Below are 25691 nucleotides of genomic sequence, written 5' to 3'. Positions count from 1 at the left end.
TTAGGAACCCTGGCCCTAGGGCTGGGGAGATGGCTCAGCAGGCAAAGGCGTTTGTTGCCAGCCCTCATAATCTGTGCTTGAGCTCCAGAACCGACACAGTAGAAGGAAGAACTGACTCCTGAAAGTTGTATTTTGACCCCATTTATGCTTCACGGTGTGCACATCCCCACCCCACCACCACACAGAATGAGCAAATAAAAGTTCAAAAATACTAATACTATACTAATACATGTTGTTTCATGACTTTTCTTGGGAAGAACATAAACAAATGTCTATTCAGTCCAGATAGGACACAGATATCAGACCAACAAAACAATTGCACTCAAGTGTAGCTTAGTTTATTAGTGTTGCTTACAGGAACATGGGTACCCTTTGACAGATGTAGCAACAAGTAATCTCACCCCAACATGGGTAGTGAAGCTGCTAGAAAGCTCTGTCATGTGGCAGAGCTCTCATTTTGCTCATTTCAGACAGGAAGCAGAGAAAAGGAAATACAGAAGGGACCAGGGCAAAATATAGCCCCCACGTACACTCTTCTAGAGGTCTTCAATCTAGGACCCACCCCACTGCTCCAGTAATGCCATCACACTCTGGATCCATCGGGGAATCGGTCCTGAGGGAAGCATCCAGTCAGAGGGTAGCCAAGTCCTAGTCCCTGAGCCTGTGACGGGCATTTCATACTCACACCCTAACATCCGGCTACTCTAAACAGAGGAGAGGCCACTAGTACGCCAAGATTATGTTCAACACAAAGTAACTAAGCTTCAAGTATGGGGCAGAGGTAACTTATATTTTGTGTTACTGTTCAACAAATATCAAAAGGGTTAGCTGTTTGCCAGGCTCCTTTCAGGGTATCCAGATGTGGCAGTGCACAGGCGAAATCTTCCTTTGTATTCTCAGCTAAAGCAGAGGTAGAATTTTAAGGATTTTAGAAGAGAGCTTAGAAACTTAACAATTTTTGTTGTTGCTTATATTGATACGTTTTGTTGTGTGCAGTTTTGTCCCCGCCTCCGCTTGTTTTTATTTCTCTCCCACCTCTGCCAACTGCTCCCTCTTTACAGGGATCATTTCCCATATTCGTGGGTTCTTTTTTTTTTTTTTTGTCCTGTGTCCCACAGAGGTTAAGTAGAGCCATCTGTGTGGCTTTGGGTTCGGAACTTTCTATTAGAGCCTGGTAGACTCACCAGTGGGCACACGATTGTGTGGCATGCCTCCCTCCTCCATAACCCATTAGTTTCCAGCAGTTCAGCAGTAAGTGATAGGTACGCACGAGTGCCATCTGCATCTGAAGCTGACTGTTGAGGTTTGACCAGTGGCCACAGCTGCTGTGAGCTCATAGTTGCCAGGGCTGTGTTGTACTTAGAAGGCAGCATTTTAAGCCCCTTTCCCTATCTGCCTGCTCTTGTACTGCCCCTCCCCAACCATTCTTTATTCTCAGTGTCTTGTGTAGGCATAGGTCTCTACACTTGCTTCCGTTTACTGCAGAGTGAGGCTTCTTTGATTAAGGCTGAGAGTAGTGTCTGTGAGTATAAACACAGATTTAGAAGGCAGTTTGGGGTCTTGTCCCTTTAGCTATACAGTAGTGTAAGTTTCCACTAGGGCATCAGACCTCCTTAGCCATGGGTGTTTGCCTGGGTATACAGTGCTAGACATGAATACTTTTCTGTGGAATGGACCTCAAATAGAATCAGAGAGCAGTTGGTTACTCTCTTAACAGTCACTACTGGGCAGCAAGGGCCTTAACCTGCTCAGCTACCTCACTGATAGGGTATATTTGTTTGTTTTTGTTTTTATTTTATATGTATAAAGTGTTTTGCTTGCATGCCTATAACTACCATAGTATCTTAAGAAGATGGTACTTTGTTTCATTGTAATAAGACACATTTTTGTTACTTTAACATCTAAGAAATACAAAGTTGAAATTCTTATGAAATTTCACCTAGTCTAGATTTTAATATTTCAGGCATGGCTGGTATATTCCAGGTAGAATTTGAGGCTCTCAGTCTTTTCCCTTGGCCTTCTGGTCTTCAGTGGTACTGCTGTAGGTTTGCCATCCATTTTAGATATGAGAAGGCGCTTTCTGTTTTTTGTTTACATAGTGCAATAAAGGAGACAAGTAAATCCATAGAACAAAAACTACAAATCACTTTTGCTCTCACAGTAAAAATTATAAATAAAGCTGACAAATTCTAAGAGGTATATACTTTTTAAAAAAGAATCAACTAAACATTTTGAAGCTTAACCACTAATTTGTATCACTAATATATGTATATACATATATATATGTATATATAACTTGGTATAAATATTTTAATTTTGGCGGTTCTGTTTGTAGCACATGTCATTAAGAATGTTAAAAAACCACATCAAGTCTTAAGCTTATAAAATATGTTTGATTATCTTATTAACATGCACTTTTCCATTGTTAGCTGTGGTCATGACTAAGACTTTGATTTTAGTGCTTCATAACAGCTCTTCACCTTCAGAGGGGGGAGGTTAAGACAGCTTACATAATCATAATAGATGGGACTGTAGGCTTAGCAAGTGCACATAATAATCCAGGTCCATTTCCTTCTCCTTGAAACTGTACTTTTCCTTCCCTTTTCTCTTCAATTATTGGCTAACAGATATGTGTTACTTTCTGTTGCTGTGATAAACACCGTAGCCAAAGGAAACTTAAGGAAGAAAAGGTTTTTGAATTTTTTGTTTATTTGTTTCCGTTTGTTTTTTGGCTTATGGTTTCAAAGGGCTGAGTCCATCATGGCAGGGCCACATGAGCAGGAAGCTGGCTTATCACAGAGGAAGCAGGGTGAGGTTATAAGTTCTCAAAGCCTGTCCCCAGTGATGTACTCCCTCCAGCAAGGTCTCACCTTCTAAAGGTCTGTAACCCCCAATGGTGCTATCAGATGGGGATACATGATCCTGTGGGGGACATGCTTAGTTCAGACTACCACGGCATACACATAATTTGTTTTACCATGGAGTTTTTTATATATGTGTGTCATTATACTTTGTTGTCATTCATTCTACTTCCCCACTACCGTTTTCCCTGCCCCCCCATTTTGTTTCCTTTATTCCCAATTAGTAAGACTGTGAGACTTGTACACCTCCATAGCCACAAAAGCCAGTTCCCATAATGTATTTCTTAGGTATCTATCTGTATGTTGTTGGCTATGTTTCCTTAGGAAAACCCAGCAAACATGGTTACTAGCATTCCTTAGGTGTTGCTAAATTGAAGGCTTAGGACAAGTATCTATTATAATTTTTGACTGTTCAAGAAATGTTAGGTTCCATTAATTGTTTTAAAACAACATCCATCTAACCAGACAATATTTATGGAGTATTTACTGAACTGACTATGATCCTAGAGGTTGAAGATAAAAGATGCCCAAAATAATGGTTTACGCCATACAAGAGTTCATAGTGAAAACAGCCCTTAAAACAACTCTTGAAAGCCAGGCGCCGTGGTGCATTCTTGTAACCTCAGCTTTCAAGGAGGCAGGAGCAAGTGGATCTCTGTGAGTTCGAGGTCAGCCTGGTCTCCAAAGCAAGTCCAGGACAGCCTAAGCTATACAGAGAAACCCTGTCTCAAAAAACAGACAAGGCCAGGTGTGGTGATGCATGCCTTTAATCCCAGCATTTGGGAGGCAGAGGCAGGCAGATCACTGTGAGTTCCAGCCCAGCCTGGCCTACAGAGTAAGGCCAGGACCCAAGGCTACACAGAGAAGCCCTGTCTCAGAAAACCAAACCAACCAACCAACAACAAACAACTCAGTGCAAGGGAAAGAGGATTGAATAAGACAGAGATAAAGCAGAGAAGGATTTAGGCACTGCTGCTTGAAAAGGGAGTGCTGTGGCAGAAGGCACTTCAGCTAGGTCTCAGACCAGTATTCTCATATTCTCTCTTTCCTTCTCTTCTTACCCCCTTCCCCTTCTCATGTGTGTGTGTGGGGGGGGAGATATGTTGGATGAAGGCATGAGGGAAGTTTATATAGTGATGGAATTTTGTTGTCTGGTTGTATGCACATTCATTAAATCATTGAACTGTGCATTTGAGTATGTGTATTTTATCTCAGTATATAAATAAAATTAGTTTATATATATTTAAATAAGTAATGGGATGGTTGCAGGTGTGAGTCTATGGTAACCTACCAATTGCTGATTTAGGTCAAGGACATAAGAACTTTTGCATGCCGTGCAGAGGCATCTGGAGATAATAATCCTTCTAGCTGGAGGAGGCACTGCATCGTATGCCCCTAAAGGGGATCAGGGGAAACGATTACTTCCTACACCAAGGCTACACTTTGTGGCCAGTGTTTTCTGCCTAGGGCTGGAAGGTGAGAAATGACACCAGGGTGTGTCTCATCTTACTTCTTCCTGTTTCCTATCTTTCTGTTGACGTGCTTTCTGTTGACGTGCTTTCTGTTGACGTGATCATTACCTCCTCATCCAGCTTCCTCAGGATACATGCTGTCCCTTTTATTTTAATGAATTTGAGTCCTACAAAGCTAAGCAGCTCTAGCAGTAACCAAGTAAATTCTATTTTGTCTGGTACCCTTCTTGAGTCTCAGAATTACAAGAGGCTTTCCCTAGCTGCTTCTCCCACTTGAAGCATGCTTCTCTCGCCTGGCCTGCATCTAAACTTCAGCGTCTTCTAAGGCCAGTGAGACCCCCTTGCTTGCATAACCATGGGTAAAGGGTAATGTACAGGAGCATAGACAATTTACTGGTGACTGCACCAACCAATAAACCATTAAAAGCCTGCAGATACTCAGGGAGGAGCGAGACCTCATTAACTTCTCTCTCCATCTATGGCGGAATGTTTGTGGGCCTAGTCTTGTGTAGCTCTTGGCAGATAACACAGCTACTTGAGACTTAAAGTGTATATTGACCGGGTGTCCCTGGAGGACAGTGGTCTTGCACTCCACTCCTGGCTCTTACATTTTTCTGTCCCTTCTACAATGTTCAATGAGCCTTGGAGATACAGATGTTCCTCTTAGAGCTGTGCTTTCAACAGTAACTCTCAGCACTTTGGACACAGCAAAAACAAAATAAAATACAAATAAAGCTTTTTCTGACCAAAACTGATAGCAGTACTGATTGGTAGATATAAATAGGGAAAATTTTCACATATACAACCTGCCTATATAATGTGCCTTTAAATAATATTACTAAAACATTTTAGAAGAAACAATTTTTTTTGTTTGTTTTTTGAAACAGGGTTTCTCTGTATAACAGCTGTAGCTGTCCTAGAACTCGCTCTGTAGACCAAGCTGGCCTCGACTCACAGAGATCCACCTGCTTCTGCCTCCCAAGTGCTGGGAATAAAGGCATGTGCCACCACCCCTGGGTGAAACAATTTTATTTTCAAAATGGGCATACAATAAAAGTATATTCCTTTCCTTGAAGACTTTTAACATGTGTATAAAATAATAAGCCTACCAAAATCTATCGCCTTCATTCTTCTCCCTCATTTTCTTCCCTTTCCTTCTTTTCCTCTAGTCATTCCCTTTCCCGTCCCATCCCAAAACACCTGGTAACTGTTACCAAGCTCCTTTTCTGGAGAGATGGCCCTACTTGAGATAGGACTGTCCATAGTTTTCTAACCTTTATGATGGTGCAAAGGCAGTACACACTCAGTGAAAACTATTTCAGATTTGAACTTAGGTCTTTTCCTAGACTAGGGATGTGTGGTATATGCTTATGAGACTGCGATCTCCACCTCCCAATTAAGCGTAAGGACACTATAGTGTATTGTGCCTGGCAAACCATGGGGTTTGATAGGTAAGATGAATTAAATACTTCTGACTTAACATTATCTTTAATTAAAAATGGGCTTACTGGATGTGTAACCCCAGTGTAAGTTAAAGAGCATACTGTTCTCTTTTATATCCAGTGCAGTACTTTATAGTTACTGCAAGTTGTTCCATATATCAGTAGGTCCTTCTTTATTGCTAAATAATTACAGTGGAGAGATGCACCACAGGTGATTTGTCTGGTGACCTGATAGTGTATGTTTGGGTTGTAAATTATTTCCAGTCTTGAACAATTTTGAATAAGTTTTCGTGTGAATGTAATGGTGTGTGTGTGTGTGTGTGTGTGAGAGAGAGAGAGAGAGAGAGACAGACCGACAGACAGACAGACACGGGGCGGGGGGAAGAATTTGTAATGATACTGTGTTTTTGCCTAACTTTATCAGAAGTAGCAAATGTTTTTGCCATGTTAGTTGTACAATGTACAGCTTTACATTCCTGTAAGTATTTTAGGGTGCTGCAGTTGTCCTGAGCCCGCACAAGCCAGCTTTTTATCTTAGCCTTTCTGTTTTGTGTGGAGGCGTATTTCCTGATTTTTTTTTTTTAATCCATATTCTGATGAAGAGTACTCAGCATGCCTTCTCATATATATGTCTTGAGCTTATCCTATTCACATATCTATTCACATATCATGCTTAGGTTTTTTGTTTTTTTTCTGTTGAGTCTTAAGACTATTTTGTGTAGTTTTGAATAGGTTTGCTGATAAAGTTTTGTATTTGGATTAAGATTCGAAGTGTTTGGGACTAGAAGTTCAGGGTATTCTTTATTTTGGAATGTTTGCATGCAATGTACCTACCTAATTCCATCTTTCCTCACATATGGGCTTCTTCATGAGTTTCTTTGCTTTGGTTTAAAAGAATTAATATTGTGTCTTAAATTCTTGACCTTCATTGGTCTCTCTGTGTGTGTAATGATACTAAGTGATTTGAACAATAACAGCAAGTGTATGTTTTGAGTGTAAAAATGTTACATTCTTCAAAGTCATTTTCAGAAGAACTTCAAAACTTGTGTAATTGATTGGAGCTTTGTTATTTTAACAGTGTATACTGTGATATTTATATCTTCATTTTTTTCTTAGGTACGCATAGCAGCAAAATTCATCATCCATGCTCCTCCTGGAGAATTTAATGAAGTTTTTAATGGTAAGTCTTCAAACTACCTTTAAAAACTTATTATTGTTGCTGTTGTTGTTGTTGTGTGTGTGTGTGTGTGTATATACATACATACATACGTGGGCACATGTGCTATGACCTTTGTGTAAAGGTCAAAATGCAACTTTGCATGGGTTGATTTTTTTTCCTTTAACCATGGGTTATGGGTTCTGAGGATCCAAACTCAGGCTGTCAGGATACCATGGCAAGTACCTTTGCAGCTGAATTCACATCTTGAGCCCCAGTGATGTGTTTAATCCATAACACTAAGGCTTGATGTAGTAAATCCTTTAAGAACTGTCTTGTTTTACTTGTTTTTAAGGAAATGAAAACTGCCAAAAGTCAGGAAAAGTGGGAATATTTGTCTGTTCCTTGCAAGAGTATGGATGGACAGAAAGCTTGTTCCTGCCCCTTGGTCACAAACTGTTATCTGTTTAGTTCTGTTTCCTACAGATCAAGCTCACTTGAAATCTATGAATGTATCGTCTAACAAGCATAATCTGAAGTATTTTCTGGAAATTGTATCAGACCATTTTTCTGTTGCAGGTTATCTTTAGTTATTTAGAGACACTGTATATTCTGCCTACAGCAACATTTAGACTTTTTTTTTTCTTTTTTAAATTCCTTCTTATGTTACCTAACCAAAATCTTTTGTTTTTTTAAATACTGTGATGCATATTTGTGGATAGTTTGGTCATTAGAATATTTTGATCTTGCTTGTATGGGAGGTGTTAATGTATAACTAAAACAAACTATATTTCTTGCACTATTCAAACAGAAAAATAATATATAAAACAATATTGTTTTACAGATGTTCGATTATTGCTCAATAATGATAATCTTCTCAGGGAAGGAGCAGCTCAGTAAGTATTTTATGTCGCCAAAGCTAAAATGACTGGGAGAGTAAAGATGTTGTAAAGGTGATATTAAAACACTAATCCTTGACATAAGAGTTTCTGAAGTACAGTTAAAATTTGTACAGCTATTTATATAAGTATTCACATGTACATATATGTATTAGACTGATGAAAGACATGGGTAGTTAGGGGCAAGTATGAAATAAAATTATCATTGTGTGTTTGCCTCTTGTTTTCCACACTCATATCTTTGTATAGTTTCTTAAAATTAAATGTTCATTTGAGATCATCAGACTCAGGTATCTGTGAAATGCAGAGATATGCTGTAACCAGTGAGTGGCCTCAGAATTAATTGGGTTTGGTGTCTTTTGAAATACTTTTGAACAAAAAGACCACTGATGTCATTGTTCGTCCTTTGTTTTGAGTTGGTTAAAATGTCCCAACTTGTGGACTGGCTCACGTTTGCCACATGAGGATGAGGTTCAGGTTCAGATATTGGACCCAAATGAAGGCCAGATGCCGCAGTACACGTCTGTAATTACAGTGTTCCTGTGGTGAAAATAGGAGGTGGAGACAGGAGTCCCCAGAAGCATTCCTGCCAGCATATCAGGCCTGGTAGCATACTGTCTCAGCTGTGATAAAGAGATCCTATTTCAGATGCGGGAGAAGGCAAAGACTGGCACCTCAAGTCATCTTCTGACCTCTGCATATCACTCACGTACAGAAGGACGTGTGTGTGTGTGTGTGTGTGTGTGTGTGTGTCACACACATACACACATACATACTATGTACATCATATACATGTGTACATTTTTCAAATCTCAACTTGAGTTTCCCCTTAAAAGAAATGATTGTCACTTGCTTTTAAATCTGTTTGAGGCTTGCATAGTCTCAGTTCAGGAAGAATCACAAAAGCACTCAGTCTGTTCCCACATCAGTTCTCTGGAACAAATTTATGACCAGAAATGTGAGCTCCTCTTCAGTTGCTTTTTATACTGAACTTTACTTGATTTATTTCTCTTTTCTACACGTGCACCTTTTCTCCTCTCTCCATCCCTACACTGTGTCTTCATCTCTTCCTCCCTTCTTCCCTTCCTTCCTTCCTTCCTGCCTCTCTCCCTTCCTCCCTCCCTCCCTCCCTCTCTTTATTTCTCTTTCTTTCTCTTTCCCAAGGAAGAAAAGGCAGGGCTATTGTTTTCTTAGAATGGATTGAGTTGATGCAGCTTTACTAAAAGCCAAAACTAAAGTATGTTTCAAAGTAAAATCAGATTTACTGAAGAGCCTAAACTATCAAATCTAGAACACAATGAAATAGCTTCAAATAATCTTTTATAAAGTGGACAAAAAAATATCAGGCTTCACGGTTATGAAATCATTAAGCCTCTTAGGAATTTTTTCATCAGTTTCAGACATGTACAATATCAGGCCATATGAAATAAAAGGATACTAGAGACACATCAAAGGCCTTTAGAACGCAAAGGAAAAACGCTTTACTTTCTATTTTTAAAAAGTTTTGGTTTATTTTCTTTTTAATTATATGTATACTTGTATGTGGGGATGTACATGTGAATTACAGGCAGTTGGGAGCTGCCCAGCATGGGTGCTGGTGGCTGAACTCGCATGTGTGTGCCCTTAAGCACTGGACCAGCCCCCTTATCCCGTTTGCCTGATCCTTAATGCTTGTATTGGAAGGGACTTTGGAAGTCATCTGTGCAAACTTGGTTTATAAGGTAAATGAGGTTCATACTAGCTAATGATACGGTTGGAGCAAAACCCAGATATTTCTGACTGTCCGTTATTGAGTATCTTTTACATTGTGCTGTACTGCTGAACTCACTTTAAGTGTCTTAGAGAAAACTTGCCTTGTCTCTTATTTATGTTTTTCAAGTTTCCCATTCTTCTTACTCCTGTTCCCAGGTTAAAAGATACATTAAGTTTGATGCCGTGGGTAGTAAAAGGCTTTGGGACCACCTATTATTAAATTGCTACTTTTAAGTATTTACATTTTTTAAAACCCTAAACTTTTAAGTGACTTCAATTTACAAGCATTCCTTTGAAGTAAATAATTTAAGGCTTAATGTATTAGTTAATTTTGCATTGCTGTGATAAAATACCTGATATAAGCAACTTAAGGGAGAAAAGATTTAGTTTAGCTCATGGTTCTGGAGAGTTCTAGTAAATAATATTGAGCAAACCATGGTAGCTGGAGCAAGTAGCTGAGGCTGTTTGGAGGACCGGGAAGCAGGACCAGGACCAGGAGATGAGTGTAACTTGGAAAGCTGTGCTGCAGTAGCCTACTTCCAACACAAGTCCTCACCTCCTCAGACTTCCTCACTCAGTAGCTGCAGCAGCCGTGGAGCATGAGCCTTCTGCGGGCATTGCAGATACAAACTCCGGACAGTCTGACCACATTGGGGTTATTCTTAGGAAAATTACTCACTGTGTTGAGAAAGTCAGAAGTGGTAGCTGCTCTGTTTTCCTGTCTCTGCACTTCTGTGCTTACTTCCTTCCATTTTGAAAATGCTAAGTTGGGAGTTTCAAGAGGTGGCTATTTAATTTTACCTTGTGTCTTTATATTTATCATTCTTTTTTTTTTTTTTTTTTTTTTTGGTTTTTTGAGACAGGGTTTCTCTGTGTAGCCTTGGCCATTCTGCACTCACTTTGTAGACCAGGCTGGCCTCGAACTCACAGCGATCCGCCTGCCTCTGCCTGCCGAGTGCTGGGATTAAAGGCGTTCACTACCACGCCCGGCTTATTTATCATTCTTGTAATAGTTAATAGTCTTAAAGTGCAAAACTCTCACTATTTCATTAAATGGAAGCAGTTTCCTAGATATGATAGAACAGTATCAATTTAAGAGAAAAACAGTTTGAATTCTGTCTATAACTTTTCATACCTTGGGTCTTTCCATCATACATACTACATAATTATCTGATGCGCATATTATTCTTCACCCATAAGGGTAGAGAGGCCTTCTTCTTGAGTCTGTCTCAGTACTGTTTTCTTAGCTGAGTTTCTGCTGTGGGCTTTTATGATAGCATTGCAGTTTTTCTGTTGCTAATCATCACACTGCATGATATTGTCGTATATACTACTTCCATATTAATCTTTAGAGGAACTTTGTCGTTGTGCTTTGCTTTTCACAATAGTTATTCTGTCTTTAAAACTTTGCAGGGTTTGGTAAGATGGCTCAGTGGGTAATAGTGCAAGCCTAGCCATCTGAGTTCAGTCTCCTGAACCCATAAGGAGAGGACCAGCTCCAGACGTTGTCCTCTGACCCCACACATGCAGCATGACAAGCTGCCCCTCATCATCACTTACAGGCACAAGGGTGATAAATAAACAACTGAAAAAGATCTTCCACTGCAATTCAGTAAATGCCAGTGACCACGTGGTTGGTTCTTTCTGTGACGTGGAGCCTCTTTTATGCCTTTATTCTTACTGGTCCCTCTAAATAAAACATTCTTTTCTTCCCACTGTCCCCCATGTATATTTAAATTACTTGCCCATGTGTCCATGTGTGGAAGCCTCAGATTGACATGGAGTCTCTCTTGCTCTCCACTGATGGTGTAGAACTGAACCTGAAGCGCACTCTTTTAATTAGCCTTGCCACCCAGTGGACCCCTGGAATTAGCCTATTTCTGTTCCCCAGCACTGGGGTTTCAGACATTGAGTGCAGTATCCTAGAGATCTGAATGCAGGTCCTCATGCACATGCAGTAAGCACTTTGACTCACTAAGCCATCATCCTGCACTCACCTCCCACTTTCTAGAAGACTGAGCCTACTTAATTCTTAGTATCACATTCATGAGATTATACTAGGTTTTTTGTTTTCTTTTTCTTTTTCTTTGACTTGAACAATGTAATTCCCCAAAAATGAATTTGTAATTCTTGAATGTTACTTTGTACTTTTTGCTTCTGCTTGGTGTTTTCTTGTGTTCAACTATAAGACCTTTGGCAATAGGAACTGTTGGATTATCACAGTACCTAGTCTGTTTCCTGATTTCTTAAATAATTGTGTGTGTGTGTGTGTGTGTGTGTGTGTGTGTGTGTGTGTGTGTGTATGATATATTGACAATCATTGCTTTCAGGTTCTTGACTAAGAAACCACTTGTATTTACGTTATATTTTATATAGTTATTTTATTCTGCCAAGTTAAAGGCTGCATATCATTGCTTGGTTTTTAAAACAAGCATGTCTGTATTTTAGTTACTGAAAGGTAGGTAAGAAGATTACAGTTTTATCAACCACAGCATGTACAGTATAGATGACTATGAAAACCATTAAAACAGTTTTAAATAATTGGCTTTTTCCTCTTTTAGTGCATTTGCACAGTATAACTTGGACCAGTTTACACCAGTAAAAATTGAAGGCTATGAAGATCAGGTACGTTTCATAAACACCAAGTCACACTGTTTATGACCGTGGAAGAATTGTGAGATGCTGCCACATTACTCATTTTAATTGTAGACATTTACTGGCAAAATAACTGAAATGGTCATTTTTATTTTTGGAACTAGTATTACCACTTTTAGCAATAACCAGGTGTGGTGGTTCTGATGCCCTCGTTTGGCCTTCATGGGCACCTGCAGTCACATGAATAGACACACACATTCATACATGTAATTAATTGCACACTTACTGCTTCATTTCTCCAGAGATTTTGGTGTTTTAATTTTTTCTTTTAATTGGTTACCATTACAAAAAGACTACACCAAGTTTCTTTGTATTCTTAGTGACATTGGCAGTGGTTTTCTTTAGATAAATCCCTAGAAGAAAATTTGCTGTGTTATAGAATACATCTTCTAAAAATGTTCAATGCTTTTTAAAGTCTTTTTAACAAGCTAGCATAATTATAATACTTAAAACCAAAAAAGTTCCTAAAAAGCATATATACTAATTTTACACATGACCATAGGTTTAAAAACTTTAAAAGTAGTAACAAATAAGGTGCCAGTGGAATGGCTCAGTGGGTAAGAGCACTGGCTGTGCAAGCCTGATGCCCTGATTTTGATCCCTGGAACTCACAGTGGAATGAGCGGACTTTCAGAAGCTATCCTTCTGTAATTGCTGTGTGTCAAAGTTTTAAAAGTATTCCATTGTAAATAAGAACAATGTTAAGGATTTACAATAAATAATACCTCACCATTTTTAATGGTGCTTTCTCCTTCTCCAGGAGAGAAAACTCTTGTAAACACTTGTAAATAAAGAGATGACATACCAGTAATTAATTGGATTAAATTATGCTATTAACACCATGGGATGTTAGGCAGCCATTAAAGAGGATGGCGAGAGATAGCTAGGAGACTTTGAGGGACTTCTGTAGATATTTGTTTTTAGAAAAAGTTATGTGTATGTGGCTTTACAGAACCAGACCCCCCCCCAGAGCCTGCTGAAGCTGAAAGCCAAAGCTTTATTCAGGGTACAGACTGCAAAAAGGGAATGCAGCACTGCCAAAAAGTAGTTTGGGGTTTTACAAGGTGCTTTTAGTTAGGGACAAGAGAGCATTAAAGGAAAGGAACTGCGCAGAGTTTGGGGTGGGGGTCTTCTGGCCATTAGGACAGCAGAAGGTGTGGGTAGGTTCTGTTGAGACAAGCATTCAGCAGACTTCTGAGAAGTGTAGACTGTTCAGTTTCTGTTTCCCCCATGGGCTGAGTGCCACATGGTCATCCATCTTGGTGCCTTCAGTGATTACATTTTGGGCCAAAGCTCTGGGCCAGCTTAGCAAGGTGCATAAAAAAAAGTTTGTGTATACATTTTAATCATTCTTTGAAAACAGTGTCCCACAAACTATATGTGTGTGCAGATATGTAGATAAGTGTACATATTTATCTAATGTGGCATCTTATGTTGTCAGCATGATTTACATCAGGGATAGGGAAGTCTTGTCGGTCGGTATTCACAGGCTAGCACAGCTGTGGAAGGAGGAGAAAGAGAATGTTTGTTTTTAAAGTAAGATACAGAGTAAAAGGTTTATTCATATACTTCTTAAATGTACGCACATGTACAAAGTATGTTTTAAAATTTTGGAATTCAGTAATAGTGCTTAGCTTATTTAAAAAAAAAAAAATCAAAGCACATGCGGAGAACAGAGAAGACAGGGTGCCAGACAAATCAGGACTGAAGAGCTGTATCACTGCATTAAAACCATCATGTTGACAGGACCTCGGTTTTGAGGGATGCATGCCTGCTGTTAGAAATAGTAATCTGCGGCTCTTCAGGTGGGCAGGCAAGTAGAGGGGTGGATGGTCAGTTCCAGCACTGTATAGGAGGAACTCAACTTTTTTCTCCACTCAGTATCCAAAAGTTGTCTGGAACAGACACACTAATATCCTCTAATAGAGCATACCTTCCGTATCTTTGTAGCCTACTCTTTCAAAGAATATATCTGCACAATATAGTTAAAGTAGTTGCTTACAGTATAATTGTACAGTTTCGGGAAGGGGCTTAAGGAAGTGTCTGTTACTGTGTCTATATTAATATTTTTTTCTAAATTCATTTGAAAATTGAAGGTGTTGATAACAGAACATGGAGACTTGGGAAATGGAAAGTTTTTGGATCCAAAAAACAGAATCTGTTTCAAATTTGATCATTTAAGAAAGGAAGCAACTGATCCAAGGCCCTACGAAGCAGAAAATGCGATTGAATCCTGGAGAACTTCAGTAGAAACTGCGCTGCGAGCTTATGTAAAAGAGCATTATCCAAACGGGGTCTGCACTGTGAGTCCTCCGTGGGCAGTTCCTCCCTTTGGTTACTGACACATATGCGGCAGTTTGTATAGTTCCTTGAAACCTAAAGTAATGTATAGGACTAGCGGTTTATAGCTTCTAACCTTTTTCTTCCAAGGATGTTTGACTTTCTAAAAATATGTTATGATAGCCTCAAATGGTAGACCAATTGTGCATTAAATTCAATTTAGTAGATGCTGGATTAAAGGATCAGATGGAGCACTCTTTAGTCTTCCGTTCATGTTCAGCTTAAACTAAATTTCATTTAGTTACAGAACTCTTAGAACAAATAAAATAATTTGGAAAGGAATCATTTCAATTTATAGTTTAATTTCCTGTTTTTAATGTTATTTGATCATTGATTTAGCCTTTTTTTTTTTTTTTCAGAATGAAATATAGTAGTAAATCTGAATAGTTTTTGTTTTTGAACTTTCCTAGGATTGTTTGTATCCAGATAGGCTCTTTAGCACCTCAGTTTGGACTTCTCCATAGCCATAGTTAGAAACGCAGATCAGATCATGAAAAATCCACTGCTTGCAATCCTTCAGAGACTTAGTTGGCATAGAGTCCGGGCATCTGAGCAAGCAAGTGAGGTTACATGGCCTTGGTTCTGTTTACATAACCAACCTAATAGGACTATTGCCATAGATTACGCCCGCTTTCTACAGTATCTTACAGTTAGTTAACATTAGACATTGTTTGGCCTTAACTCTTAACTCACTCTTGTTCTTGTTTTCTTTGCCAATAAGGTGTATGGCAAAAAAATAGATGGGCAGCAAACCATTATTGCATGCATAGAAAGCCATCAGTTTCAAGCAAAAAATTTTTGGTAAGTTAAAGTTTTGTACACTTATTTATAAGGTTGTTTATATTCCATGTAATTCCAACTATACTTTGTATGAGTAAGAGCAATATAAACCTGACAAGTACAACTGCTGCCCTTTGAGAGCTCAGTAATGCGTATGCCAGTCATTAGAGTGCAGCAAACCTTATGACAGTCACCAAGAGTGTAGGAGACCAGAGTGACTCGAGAAAGGAACAGGCCACCACCTAAGCACATGTGCTTGCAAACAGACCAGGCTGCAGGCTATCTGCCCATTCAGACAGTGGGGTCTTCCTGTATGAGGCGAACGCAAGAGAGGAGGACAGGGCAGTTAAAACTAAGAGCCATGAGTCTCCTTTAGACTTGGAACTTTAGGTTAGGTGGGTTTTGTGAACAGTGTTTTGTTGGGCAGTGTGAGAAGGTAGAATTGAAATCATGCTCTGTAACAATTTGTAGAATTGTAATCATGCATACACAACAGTTGTTTGTACAAAAGTCTGCATTCCCCATACTGATTTGTTAGGGGTTTGGAGAATTGTTGAATTTTATTCTGAAATTGTATATGATAAAATTCTAAAATTCTCTTAAGATTTTTATTAGTTTAAACTGAAAGAAATCTTAGTTTTGGTCCCCTTTTTGTTAATAGATACTGAATATCAGAGTAAATGTGATAAAAAATGTTTACCTTTCAAGTACACTGAGTTTTGATTTATTAGTCAAGTTGTTTGGTGTACTCTTGAGGGTAAATTTACAAGTGTTAGTAACCCCAGTTAGACCAGTTTGGGCCCTAACCCAAGGCTGCTCCAGTGTTTAGTCACGTGACCAAGTACCCTTCCTACTCAAACATACACAAAGAAGTGGTTTAAAACTGTTAAGAGTGTTAAGGGCTGCTGAGTGTAGTAGTGTACACCTTTAAGCCAAGCACTTGGGAGGCAGAGGCAGGTGGATTTCTGTGACTTTGATGACAGCCTGGTCTATATAGTTCTCTGATAGCCAGACTTACATATTGAGACCCTGTCTCGAGGGGTGGAGGGTGGGTAGGGTTACGCCAGTAAGATGACGACTCAGCAGGTAAAGCCGCCTGCTTGCCAAGCCTGATGTTCTAAATGTATTTCCTAGAACCACATAAGAGAAGTTGTCCTCTGACCTCATGCATGACGTGACACATGGATACACACACATACACAGAAAATAAGTACTTACATATATAAATAAATGGTAAACCAATTCTTGTATTAATGTGTCTCATAACTAAACTTTGAATTTCTTGAATATTTCAGTGGTTATAAAAATCCGTGCCCAATATCTTCTGTCCTCTTTTACACAGTAGCATTACATTTAAACCTGAAACAATATTGATTCAAATTATTTTCCCTACCCTTATTTACAGCTGCTGTTTTTATTTTTAAGGAATGGTCGTTGGAGGTCAGAGTGGAAGTTTACAGTCACTCCTTCCACCACACAGGTGGTTGGCATTTTGAAAATTCAGGTATGAGAAAGCGATTATATACTGGTCTCTAGGTGGTTGTGAACTAAGTCATAATCAAGCAGCCTGTACTTTCATAGAATACCATAACCTTTCTACATTTTCTTTTAGGGCAATGGGAAACACAAGTAGTGTTCGTCTTAAGTCATAAATAACCTGGCATTTCACTCCCTAGTCATTAAAAGTCCACAGGATAGCTGACAGTTTCTGAAACAGAGCTAAAATTAGATGTTGCCATTTGGTCTGCTCATATAGTTTGTTCAAGTAAAAATTTGAGTTCAATGTGTTATTCTGTGATCTTAAGTGAATAGAGTTTGGTGAAATATAATATCTTACTATATTGCAGTTGGCTGTTAAATAACTTTATAGGAAATGCACTAGAACTGAACTCTTTGGTTCTTAACGTAAATTCCAATATTTACATAGAACATTTAATATAAGTAAGTGCTTGTTTTAATATTAGTGTTACTATTTAATATAAGTAAATGCTTGTTTTAATATTAGTGTTACTACATAAGTCAAAGGAACAAGGAGTGTACTGGCTAATCTTTAGGTTCACAATATTGCCCATTGTGAAGAGTATTGTGTGCTAAAAGCTCTAAAGGAATAAAAATGAACCAATGTTGAAGCTATGTCATCTGGCTTTGGGATACTTCCTAGTTTTATTCTGTTACCTTTTTTTGGCTTTTTTGAGACAGGGTTTCTCTTTGTATCCTTGGCTGTCCTGGACTCACTTTGTAGACCAGGCTGGCCTCGAACTCACAGAGATCTGCCTGCCTCTGCCTCCCAAGTGCTGGGATTATAGGTGTGTGCCACCATGCCCTGCTTATATTCTGTTACCTTTATATGTTTTGGTGCCTGTTCATTTAAGAGCCCCAAGAGTAGAAGTTAAGAGCCTGAAGTTTGAAATCAGATTTCATGAGTTTGAATTCTAGCTAGTAATTGTTTGTGTGACTTGAGGGGGTTGTTTGATCTCCTGCTTATCTCTATCTGTTGAAACAGTTTAAAGGGTTTTAGGTTATTTAAGATTAGTTCATGGGTGGTTACAGTGAGACATCAAGGACTCGGCGAGTGGAAACCATTTGTTGTTACCATTTTCCCTTCAGTTTGGCCTCAGTGGCTTTTACCTGGACAATACATCACCTTCCAAAGTGATGCCCCTGGTTGGAACAGCTTGTCCTAGTTCTGCCTTCAGAGCTTAGCATAGTGCTTAGAGGGTATTGCAACTTTATTTTGTTAAACTAGTTTACTCCCAGTTTTACTCACTTTTTTATTGCTGTGAAAAGACACCATGACCAAGACAATTCACAGATGAATGAGTTTATTTGAGCTTACAGTTTCAGAGATTGAATCCATGGCAGTCATGGCGGAGCATAGCAGCAAGCAGTCAGCCATGGTGCTAGGATGTAAGAGCTTCATCCTGTTTCACAGCACAAGGTGCCAACTGGGAATAGTGCATACTGTTAAAAACTTGACAGGGTGTCCCCAGTGACACAGTTCCTCCAACGAGGCCACACCTTGTAATCCTTTCCCGAAAGTTCCACCAACTGGGGTCCAGGCATTCAAATATATAGGCCTGTTGAGACCATTCTCATCCGAACCACCACTGTCCTTTAATGTTTTTTCATACAGCCTTCACCACAGATAATTTTAATTTTTAAACCTATATTTGTTACTTTCAAGTTTAACACCATTTTGTGGTCCACACCAGAAATACTTGCTTGACGTGCCAAGCCCAGAGCTGACTACTGTGTCACCTTTGTCTTTATTTCCTCAACTATTTTACCTCCTGCTTCCTGTGCAGTCCAGCTATAAATATCACAGCTATGAATATCACAGCTATAAATGTCCTGTCATTGTTCTCAGAGCCCTTTTTATTCCTTTGAAAGAATCTGCTATAGCCAAGCATGGTGGCACACACCTTTAATGCCAGCACTCTGGAGGCAGAGCCACACAGATCACTGTGAGTTCGAGGCCAGTCTGGTCTACAAAGAAAGTCCAGGACAGACAGAGCTGTTACTCAGAGAAACCCTGTCTCAAAAAAAAAAAAAAAGAAAGAAAGAAACAAAGAATCCGTTAATATGATTGTGTTGGAATACAAAGTCAGGAACTATGTCTTTTTAAAAGCCCTGTGTCTATAACATATATAATGTTTGTAGTAATAAGTCAATTCATATTTGTTAAGTAAATTCATTTCCACATTTTTGGGAAATGGTTGGTAGAAATACACAAGGGAACCGTGTTTGGAGGAGAATATTAGATCATTTTGAGACCTCTCAGGTTGGACCACCAGTAGAGTGAGGATGAGATAAACTATCGAATAATTGCTGTGTGTGTGTGAATGCTAGCAGGAATGTATAGTCCCCTTCTAGACTGAAGGCTGCTAGAGTCAGAAGGTCTAAAAGGCCTAGAGCCCCAGCAAAGTCTGAGCTCAGGGTAAGAGTCACGATTGTTGATGTGAGGAGTGCCCTGGAAACATATTCCTGTAATGTGCTTGCTTTATTTCTTTTCCTAACAGGTTCATTACTATGAAGATGGTAATGTCCAGCTAGTGAGTCATAAAGATATTCAAGATTCCCTCACAGTGTCTGTAAGTAATTAGTTCCTCAATGAAAATAAAAATAACACAATATTTCTATAAAACAGCAACTTAATAATTGACTGTTAGTGATATTTTTCCTTCAGATTAAAGAGATTTCAAGTAGATTAAAGTTGGTGAGAAATTGCAATTCTGTACGTTTTGGGCAGCTTTAAGAGGTAATCACCAGTAACCACATGGTGGGTCATAGCCATCTATAATGAGATCTGGTGCCTTCTTCTGGCGGGCAGGCTTACATGCAGGCAGAACACTGTATACTAAAAAAATAAGAGGTAGTTCACATTGAATTCATGTTTTTAACGTGTACAGTTGGAGGGTGTTGTGGTTGTGCAACAGGTGTTACTATCTACTTTTTTTTTTTTTTTGGTCTGCTATGGACACTTCATGTGACTAATCATTTAATAGTGTGTTTTGTTACTGGCTTCTCTCCATTTCACAGCTTTGGTCAGTGTCTTCTGTGAGAGTTAGGGTCCCTTGGTTGCCAAATAATATTTCATTTTGTGGAAATACAGCTTCACCCACCATTTATTATAGATACTGTTTTCTAGGTTGTTGGTTTGAACATTCATGTACTATTTTTTGTGTAGATCTTTAAACAATTTTTTTTGTTGTGCATAAGAATGGTTTTGTACATAGGAATAGATTGATGTGGTGTGTGTAGTATTTTGAGTAATTGCCATGCTGTTTCCCAGAGTGACTACCATTTTAAAGTTCCGGTAGCAGTAGATGACGGCTCCGTATTGTCTATATCCTTGCTACACTGGCTTTCTGATTGCAGCTCTTTGTCTTAAGTTTGTCTGTTCCGGTAATAAAACACCATGACCAAAAGCCACCTGGAAAGGAAAGAGCTTATTTCATCTTACACTTTATATTTCATCTCAGCTACTTTTCTGCAGCTGTGATAAAGCACCATGACCTAGGGCAACTTATGGACGGAAGAGTTTACTTGGGGCTTACAGTCACAGAGGGCTACAGTTCCATCACCCTCAAGGCAGGAGCAGCAGGCGAGTAGGGATGGCACTGGAACAGCAGCTCTGAGCACACATTCATGCACAAGCAGGACGGAGAAAGCACACCTCAGAGCCGCTCACAGTATACTTCTTCCAGCAAGGACACCCTCCTAATCGTCCCCAAACAGCCACCATCTGGGGACCAAGCGTTCAGATGGGAGCCTACGGGAGCCTACGGGAGCCGGTCTTACTCAAGCCACAGTCATCTAGAGAATCCAAGGCAGGAATTGAGAGCAGGAACTGGAACTGAAGCAGAGACCGTGGAGGAATGCTGCTTACTTGGCTTCCATGGCTTCCCCAGCTTTTTTTTTTTTTTAATTAAATATTTTTTTATTTTTTACATATACATTTATATTATTACACATATGTACAGTAAACTACCTACAGCAAGAAGAACCATGAAACAGTCAGAAATTATATAAATGTTACATTCTTAGTGTTTTGGCTATTTGTATTTGGCAGCCTTGAAGAAAACATCTTTCCTATCTTGGTGCATCTAAAATTCTGAATATAAATCAATACCTATCATATCTCATCATCAACTTAAAACATCTATGTAGACCTAAAGAAATCTTAACCCCTAAGCAACTAAGCTTAATTGTAAAACTAAACTATCTGGTCTTCAACCCCATCAGAGACTTGAGAAGGGATAAAATTAATTACCTGAGTATACAGGGGGTACAGGTTAGGAGCTTCCCAAATGAGAAGATGACAGAGACAGTTTGCTGCCTGAACAGTCACCCAAAGCTCTCTATAATTTTGGAGCATCATCTTCAGCCTTCTAGTCCAGTATATCTGACAGACATATTTGTGAGGCAGGAACTATTGAGGACGTGCTTACCAACTGTCTGGGCAGAGTTTGGCCATCAACTCTGTCTGCGTCCAAGCTTGCCTTTGCTTTTTTTTATATAGCCCAGAAACACGTGCCCAGGAGTACTCCACACAATGGGCAGGTCCCTTCCAGGTCAATCTTGATAATCAAGAAAATGTCCCCAAGGACATGATAAGGGGCCAGCCTGATGGAGGCAGTTGTCAGTTGAGGCTCCTTCTTCCCAGTTCTGTCAGGTCTGTTCCCATGTTCTGATAGCTAATCAGAGGGACCCTCATTGTGCTTTTACTGACTATTTCCTTTTTAGGGTGGAGAGGGTTGATTTATGTTCAGATTCGTTGCCCATTTCTCTTTCTTTGTATTTATTTATTTAGCTTCATGTTTATGTATGTTTTGCTGATATATGTGTCTATGTATATTATGTGTGCATTGTGCGTGCAGAGGCCAGAGGGGGCTTTGGATCCCCTGGAGCTGGAGTTACAGATGGTTGTTGAGCACACGTAGCCACCAATATGTGTGCCTGGACTAGAACCCACGTCCTCTGAGGAGCTAAGCTGAGCCCTCTCCAGCCCCTATTGCTGACTTCTTGATTGCTTATTTGTTCTTTTGCTATTGAGTTGTAAATTTTATGTATACTCTGTCTAAGAACGTGCAATATGTAAATATTTCACTTTTATTTTTGTTTGTTTTGTTTTCTGAGACAGGGTTTCTCTGTGTAGCCTTGGCTGTCCTGGTACTTGCCTTGTAGACCAGGCTGGCCTTGAACTCACAGAGACCCGCCTGCCTCTGCCTCCTGAGTGCTGGGATTAAAGGCTCTATTTTCTCTTTTCTGTGTGATGACTTTTCATTTTCTTATGGAGTCATTTGCAGAAGAAAAACTACAGTTTTACGGTATTAATTTTTTCTTCTATCTGTGTATGTTGTTACCATAATAGAAATAACTGCCTCAGGCAAGGTTGTGAAGTGACCAGGACCCTATACCTAACTTTTAAATAATACTATATGTATTAAGTTCCTTCAAATTCAAGAGGTTTTGGATTTGATTTTTATTTCCCCTTAAACCTCTTATTTTTCTTTAAATTGTCTTTGCATCTACTTTCTTATTGAACTTTTTTTTAACTCCAAAGAAACTAACAGTGTAACATTAACAGTCACGTTCCTTTGTAGACATTTGTGTTTATATACAGAAGTACCAGTATATTGTAAATACTAATTTTAAAGAAACTTTAGCTTTAATAAATGTTCATGATTATATTAGGCCAGATGTTACCAGAGAAGAAAAAGAGCACCATTTTGTTGATGGCGTCTTGTGGCTCCTGGGATGCTGTGGCTCAGGGCTCCCTGTCTCAGTCTCCCTTTTGCTGGGCTTGTGGATGGGCTTATCTCCCGTCCACCTTTTTTTTTTTTTTTTTTTTTTTTTTTTTTACATTTTTATTATTGTTTAAGTAATTTCTACGTTTAATGCCAAGTAATATTCTTCTTAATTTTACCAATCATAGCAATTAATCTGCACTTCCAAGAGATGTTATTTCCCTGAAGTTAGGTGCCACTTGAAATTATTATTTTTAATATTAATCATACAACAAAGATGCATGGTACATCATCTGGGAGTTTGATATGGAAAAATTGCAAGAGATTTGCGCAAAAATATGCTAGTGTTATATAAGTTAGTCATAGTAATTAGACAATAATATCTAAATTCTTAGAGGCTCAATTTTTACTTGCTTTGACTTTTATTTCAGAATGAGGTGCAAACTGCAAAGGAATTTATAAAGATTGTAGAAGCTGCAGAAAATGAATACCAGGTATGTTTTTCTAAAGTGTCTGTGTCCACTGAGGGCTGGTTCTGAAGTTTGGTAGGTACTTTGAGATAGCTTTTAAGTCCATGTTGGGATTCTTATTTCACTGTGAAGCAGTGACATGGGCTGGGTGAAGATTATTCTGAGGATATCCTGTTGTTTCCTTGATTTATTAACCGCCTACCCACTGTTTTTTTGTAGACTGCCATCAGTGAGAATTATCAGACGATGTCGGACACTACCTTCAAAGCCTTACGTCGACAGTTGCCAGTTACACGTACTAAGATCGACTGGAACAAGATCCTTAGCTACAAAATTGGCAAAGAGATGCAGAATGCATAAATGAACATTGCATGAGCAGATTGTTTAGTGTCTTTGCGTTACAAAAAAAATTATTGCAAAAGTATTCTGAGCTGTCAGCTGCCCAGTGAGGTGGGCGGTTGCATCTGAGATCACTGTAATTAAGGAGTGTGGTTAGAGCACGGAGCTTAGCTGATAACCTTGTTCCATTTCCTTTCTTCAGAGGGTCGGAAATGAGTTTAGATAAGCATCTTACTCCATTCCTCCTTCCCAAGCATCTCTCTCTCTGCTCCTTCTACAGTGGAAAGGTGATCCCTCTGGGTCATGTCTAAAGGGTTTGAAATATCTCAAAAGCATCTATTTACGGTAGCCCTGACATTGTCTTTGGCTTGTGAAAGGACAGCTATTGGTGTTAGCCCAGTTGTGTTTAGCGGGCTCAAAAATGGACACTCTAGTTAAGGTGGTTGATGGACTTAGTCATATATGCTGCTAAAGAAGTTATCTACCTTTCCTTTCACCTCACCCACCTGCGGGAGACTGAGATTAGAGAGAGCATTTTCTATACCAGTTACGTTTAAACCTTCTCGGTAAGGTTATTTAGCTAGCTTAGTGTCTAACTAAACTTTTTAAAAACAAGGCCAAGGTCTGTTGCTGTTCTGAGATTCTGAAATTAAATGAGAATACTTATTTCAGAAATGCATTTAATGCTTTTTTTCCTTGTGACAGTTATGCAAATTAGCTTGAATTCCATATGTTTCTGAGTTATTTTTATCACAAAGCCACAAGTGTATTATAAGGCAGATTGTAATATATATATAACCCTGAATTCATGACCGTGTCTCAGTTGATTCTCCCTCCCCTTGGGTTGAAAACTGAATTTCATTGTGACATTAAAATGGCAAAATTTGGTATTTATTTGAGTTTAAAAAAAAAAATCATCAGTGAATCATACACTATTTTAAAATATTTTCTTTGTATATTGTCATTCTTAACATGTTGTAAATTAGAAAAATTGGACATCCAATGGTATGCAGTTGCATTTTTTGTTCTCCATCTTCCTATGCATCATAAGCATGTTTGTAATACTTTAAAAATATATCTACTGACACCACAGGAGTTGAAGCCTCTGTGAATGTTAGCATTTACTATAAGGAGTTGGTGGATTTGTGGTTTCATTCAGTAGTTCTGCTGCTTATACTTGAGTGGAATCCATTCTTCACATACTCCTACAGACATATGGGCCTGAAAAATTTTTTTTTAAACACCACTTTTACTATGTATAATAAAATATTTCATTAGCTTGAATTGTATAGATTTTTAAAAATTCAATGAGAGCATGTTTAATTTCTTTTTAAAACCACTGTTGGGCTTTGAAAGCATTGCAAATATATGACATTGTGACAGTTTTGGCTAATTTTCTCTTTAGTTTTGGCATCGGGATTTCTAAGGAAAATGAACTAGTAACATTTTTCTGGCTTTTTAAAGGTACTTAAGTTTTAATGATTCTGAACTAAATGCTAGATAACTAATTAACCTGCTGAGATGTGTAGTTGGGTTAGGTAGAATGGGTTTATATCAACGGCATCAGTTATTTCGGCTCTTTTCTAGAGTCTAGAATAAATTTTTTGAAATACAGTTTCAATTGGCATGTGAACATGAAGTTCTTTGAAAGACTCAGACATGCTGAAATAGCGATTGTCACTTGTAGAGTCTTAATATTTTGTTTATATGAAAGAAGAAATGAAAAGATAGAATACCTAAAGCTTAGGGGTAGTTTTAATAGGAACTGCAGTGGCTGGTCTGGTACAAGTTGAGTAAGCGCACATGTGGGAGCCAGGTAATTCAGAGTGAACAGTAGTCCAAATGGAAGGAAGTGCTGGCTTGGACAGAGTTGGTAGCTTAGAGGCCAGTATGTAGTAGGAGGTAAGGTCAGTGAGATTTGCTGAAAACGTGTTTGTGAAATGTGAGATACAGGTATTTTGATCTTGAGGACTTGAGGAATACTTTGAAACGAGCAGGCAAGTGTGTGTTTAAGAGCAGGAGGCTGGCCAGAGGTCTGAGATTTTGTAGGAAATGGGTAGCAGTTAGAGAAAGGAAGCAAAACAAAGAAACACTGTGCATTAGAAGAATGGGAAAGTGAGCTTAGGAAAGAGTTGGCAAGATGAAACCCTCCTGGGGATGATAGTGTCAGTGTGAAGGAGCTTTTGGTATAGGCATAGAGTACGTGAGCTGAATTTAACCAAGATACTGAATTTACCAAGATGGCATGACTCAGAAGGATACAGTAATGGTCTGG

At 38.9% G+C, this 25691-nt stretch overlaps 1 protein-coding gene across 1 annotated transcript in view; it reads left to right on the top strand.

Moving 5' to 3' along the window:
• Positions 1-23901, top strand: part of Capza2 (capping actin protein of muscle Z-line subunit alpha 2) — a 29819-nt gene extending 5918 nt beyond the window's left edge. Inside the window, exons 2-10 of the mRNA XM_051151895.1 lie at positions 6892-6955; positions 7776-7827; positions 12144-12207; positions 14334-14540; positions 15299-15378; positions 16783-16861; positions 19377-19448; positions 23039-23101; positions 23297-23901. Coding sequence (XP_051007852.1) covers positions 6892-6955; positions 7776-7827; positions 12144-12207; positions 14334-14540; positions 15299-15378; positions 16783-16861; positions 19377-19448; positions 23039-23101; positions 23297-23437 — 822 coding nt within the window. The 3' untranslated portion in view covers positions 23438-23901. The remainder of the gene's footprint in view (positions 1-6891; positions 6956-7775; positions 7828-12143; positions 12208-14333; positions 14541-15298; positions 15379-16782; positions 16862-19376; positions 19449-23038; positions 23102-23296) is intronic.
• The last annotated feature ends 1790 nt before the right edge of the window (positions 23902-25691 follow it).

The sequence above is a fragment of the Acomys russatus genome, chromosome 10, assembly GCF_903995435.1.
Source record: "Acomys russatus chromosome 10, mAcoRus1.1, whole genome shotgun sequence".
Taxonomy (NCBI): Eukaryota; Metazoa; Chordata; class Mammalia; order Rodentia; family Muridae; genus Acomys; species Acomys russatus.
Note: the sequence above shows the minus strand (reverse complement) of the source record. Positions and strands in the feature narration are given on the sequence as shown.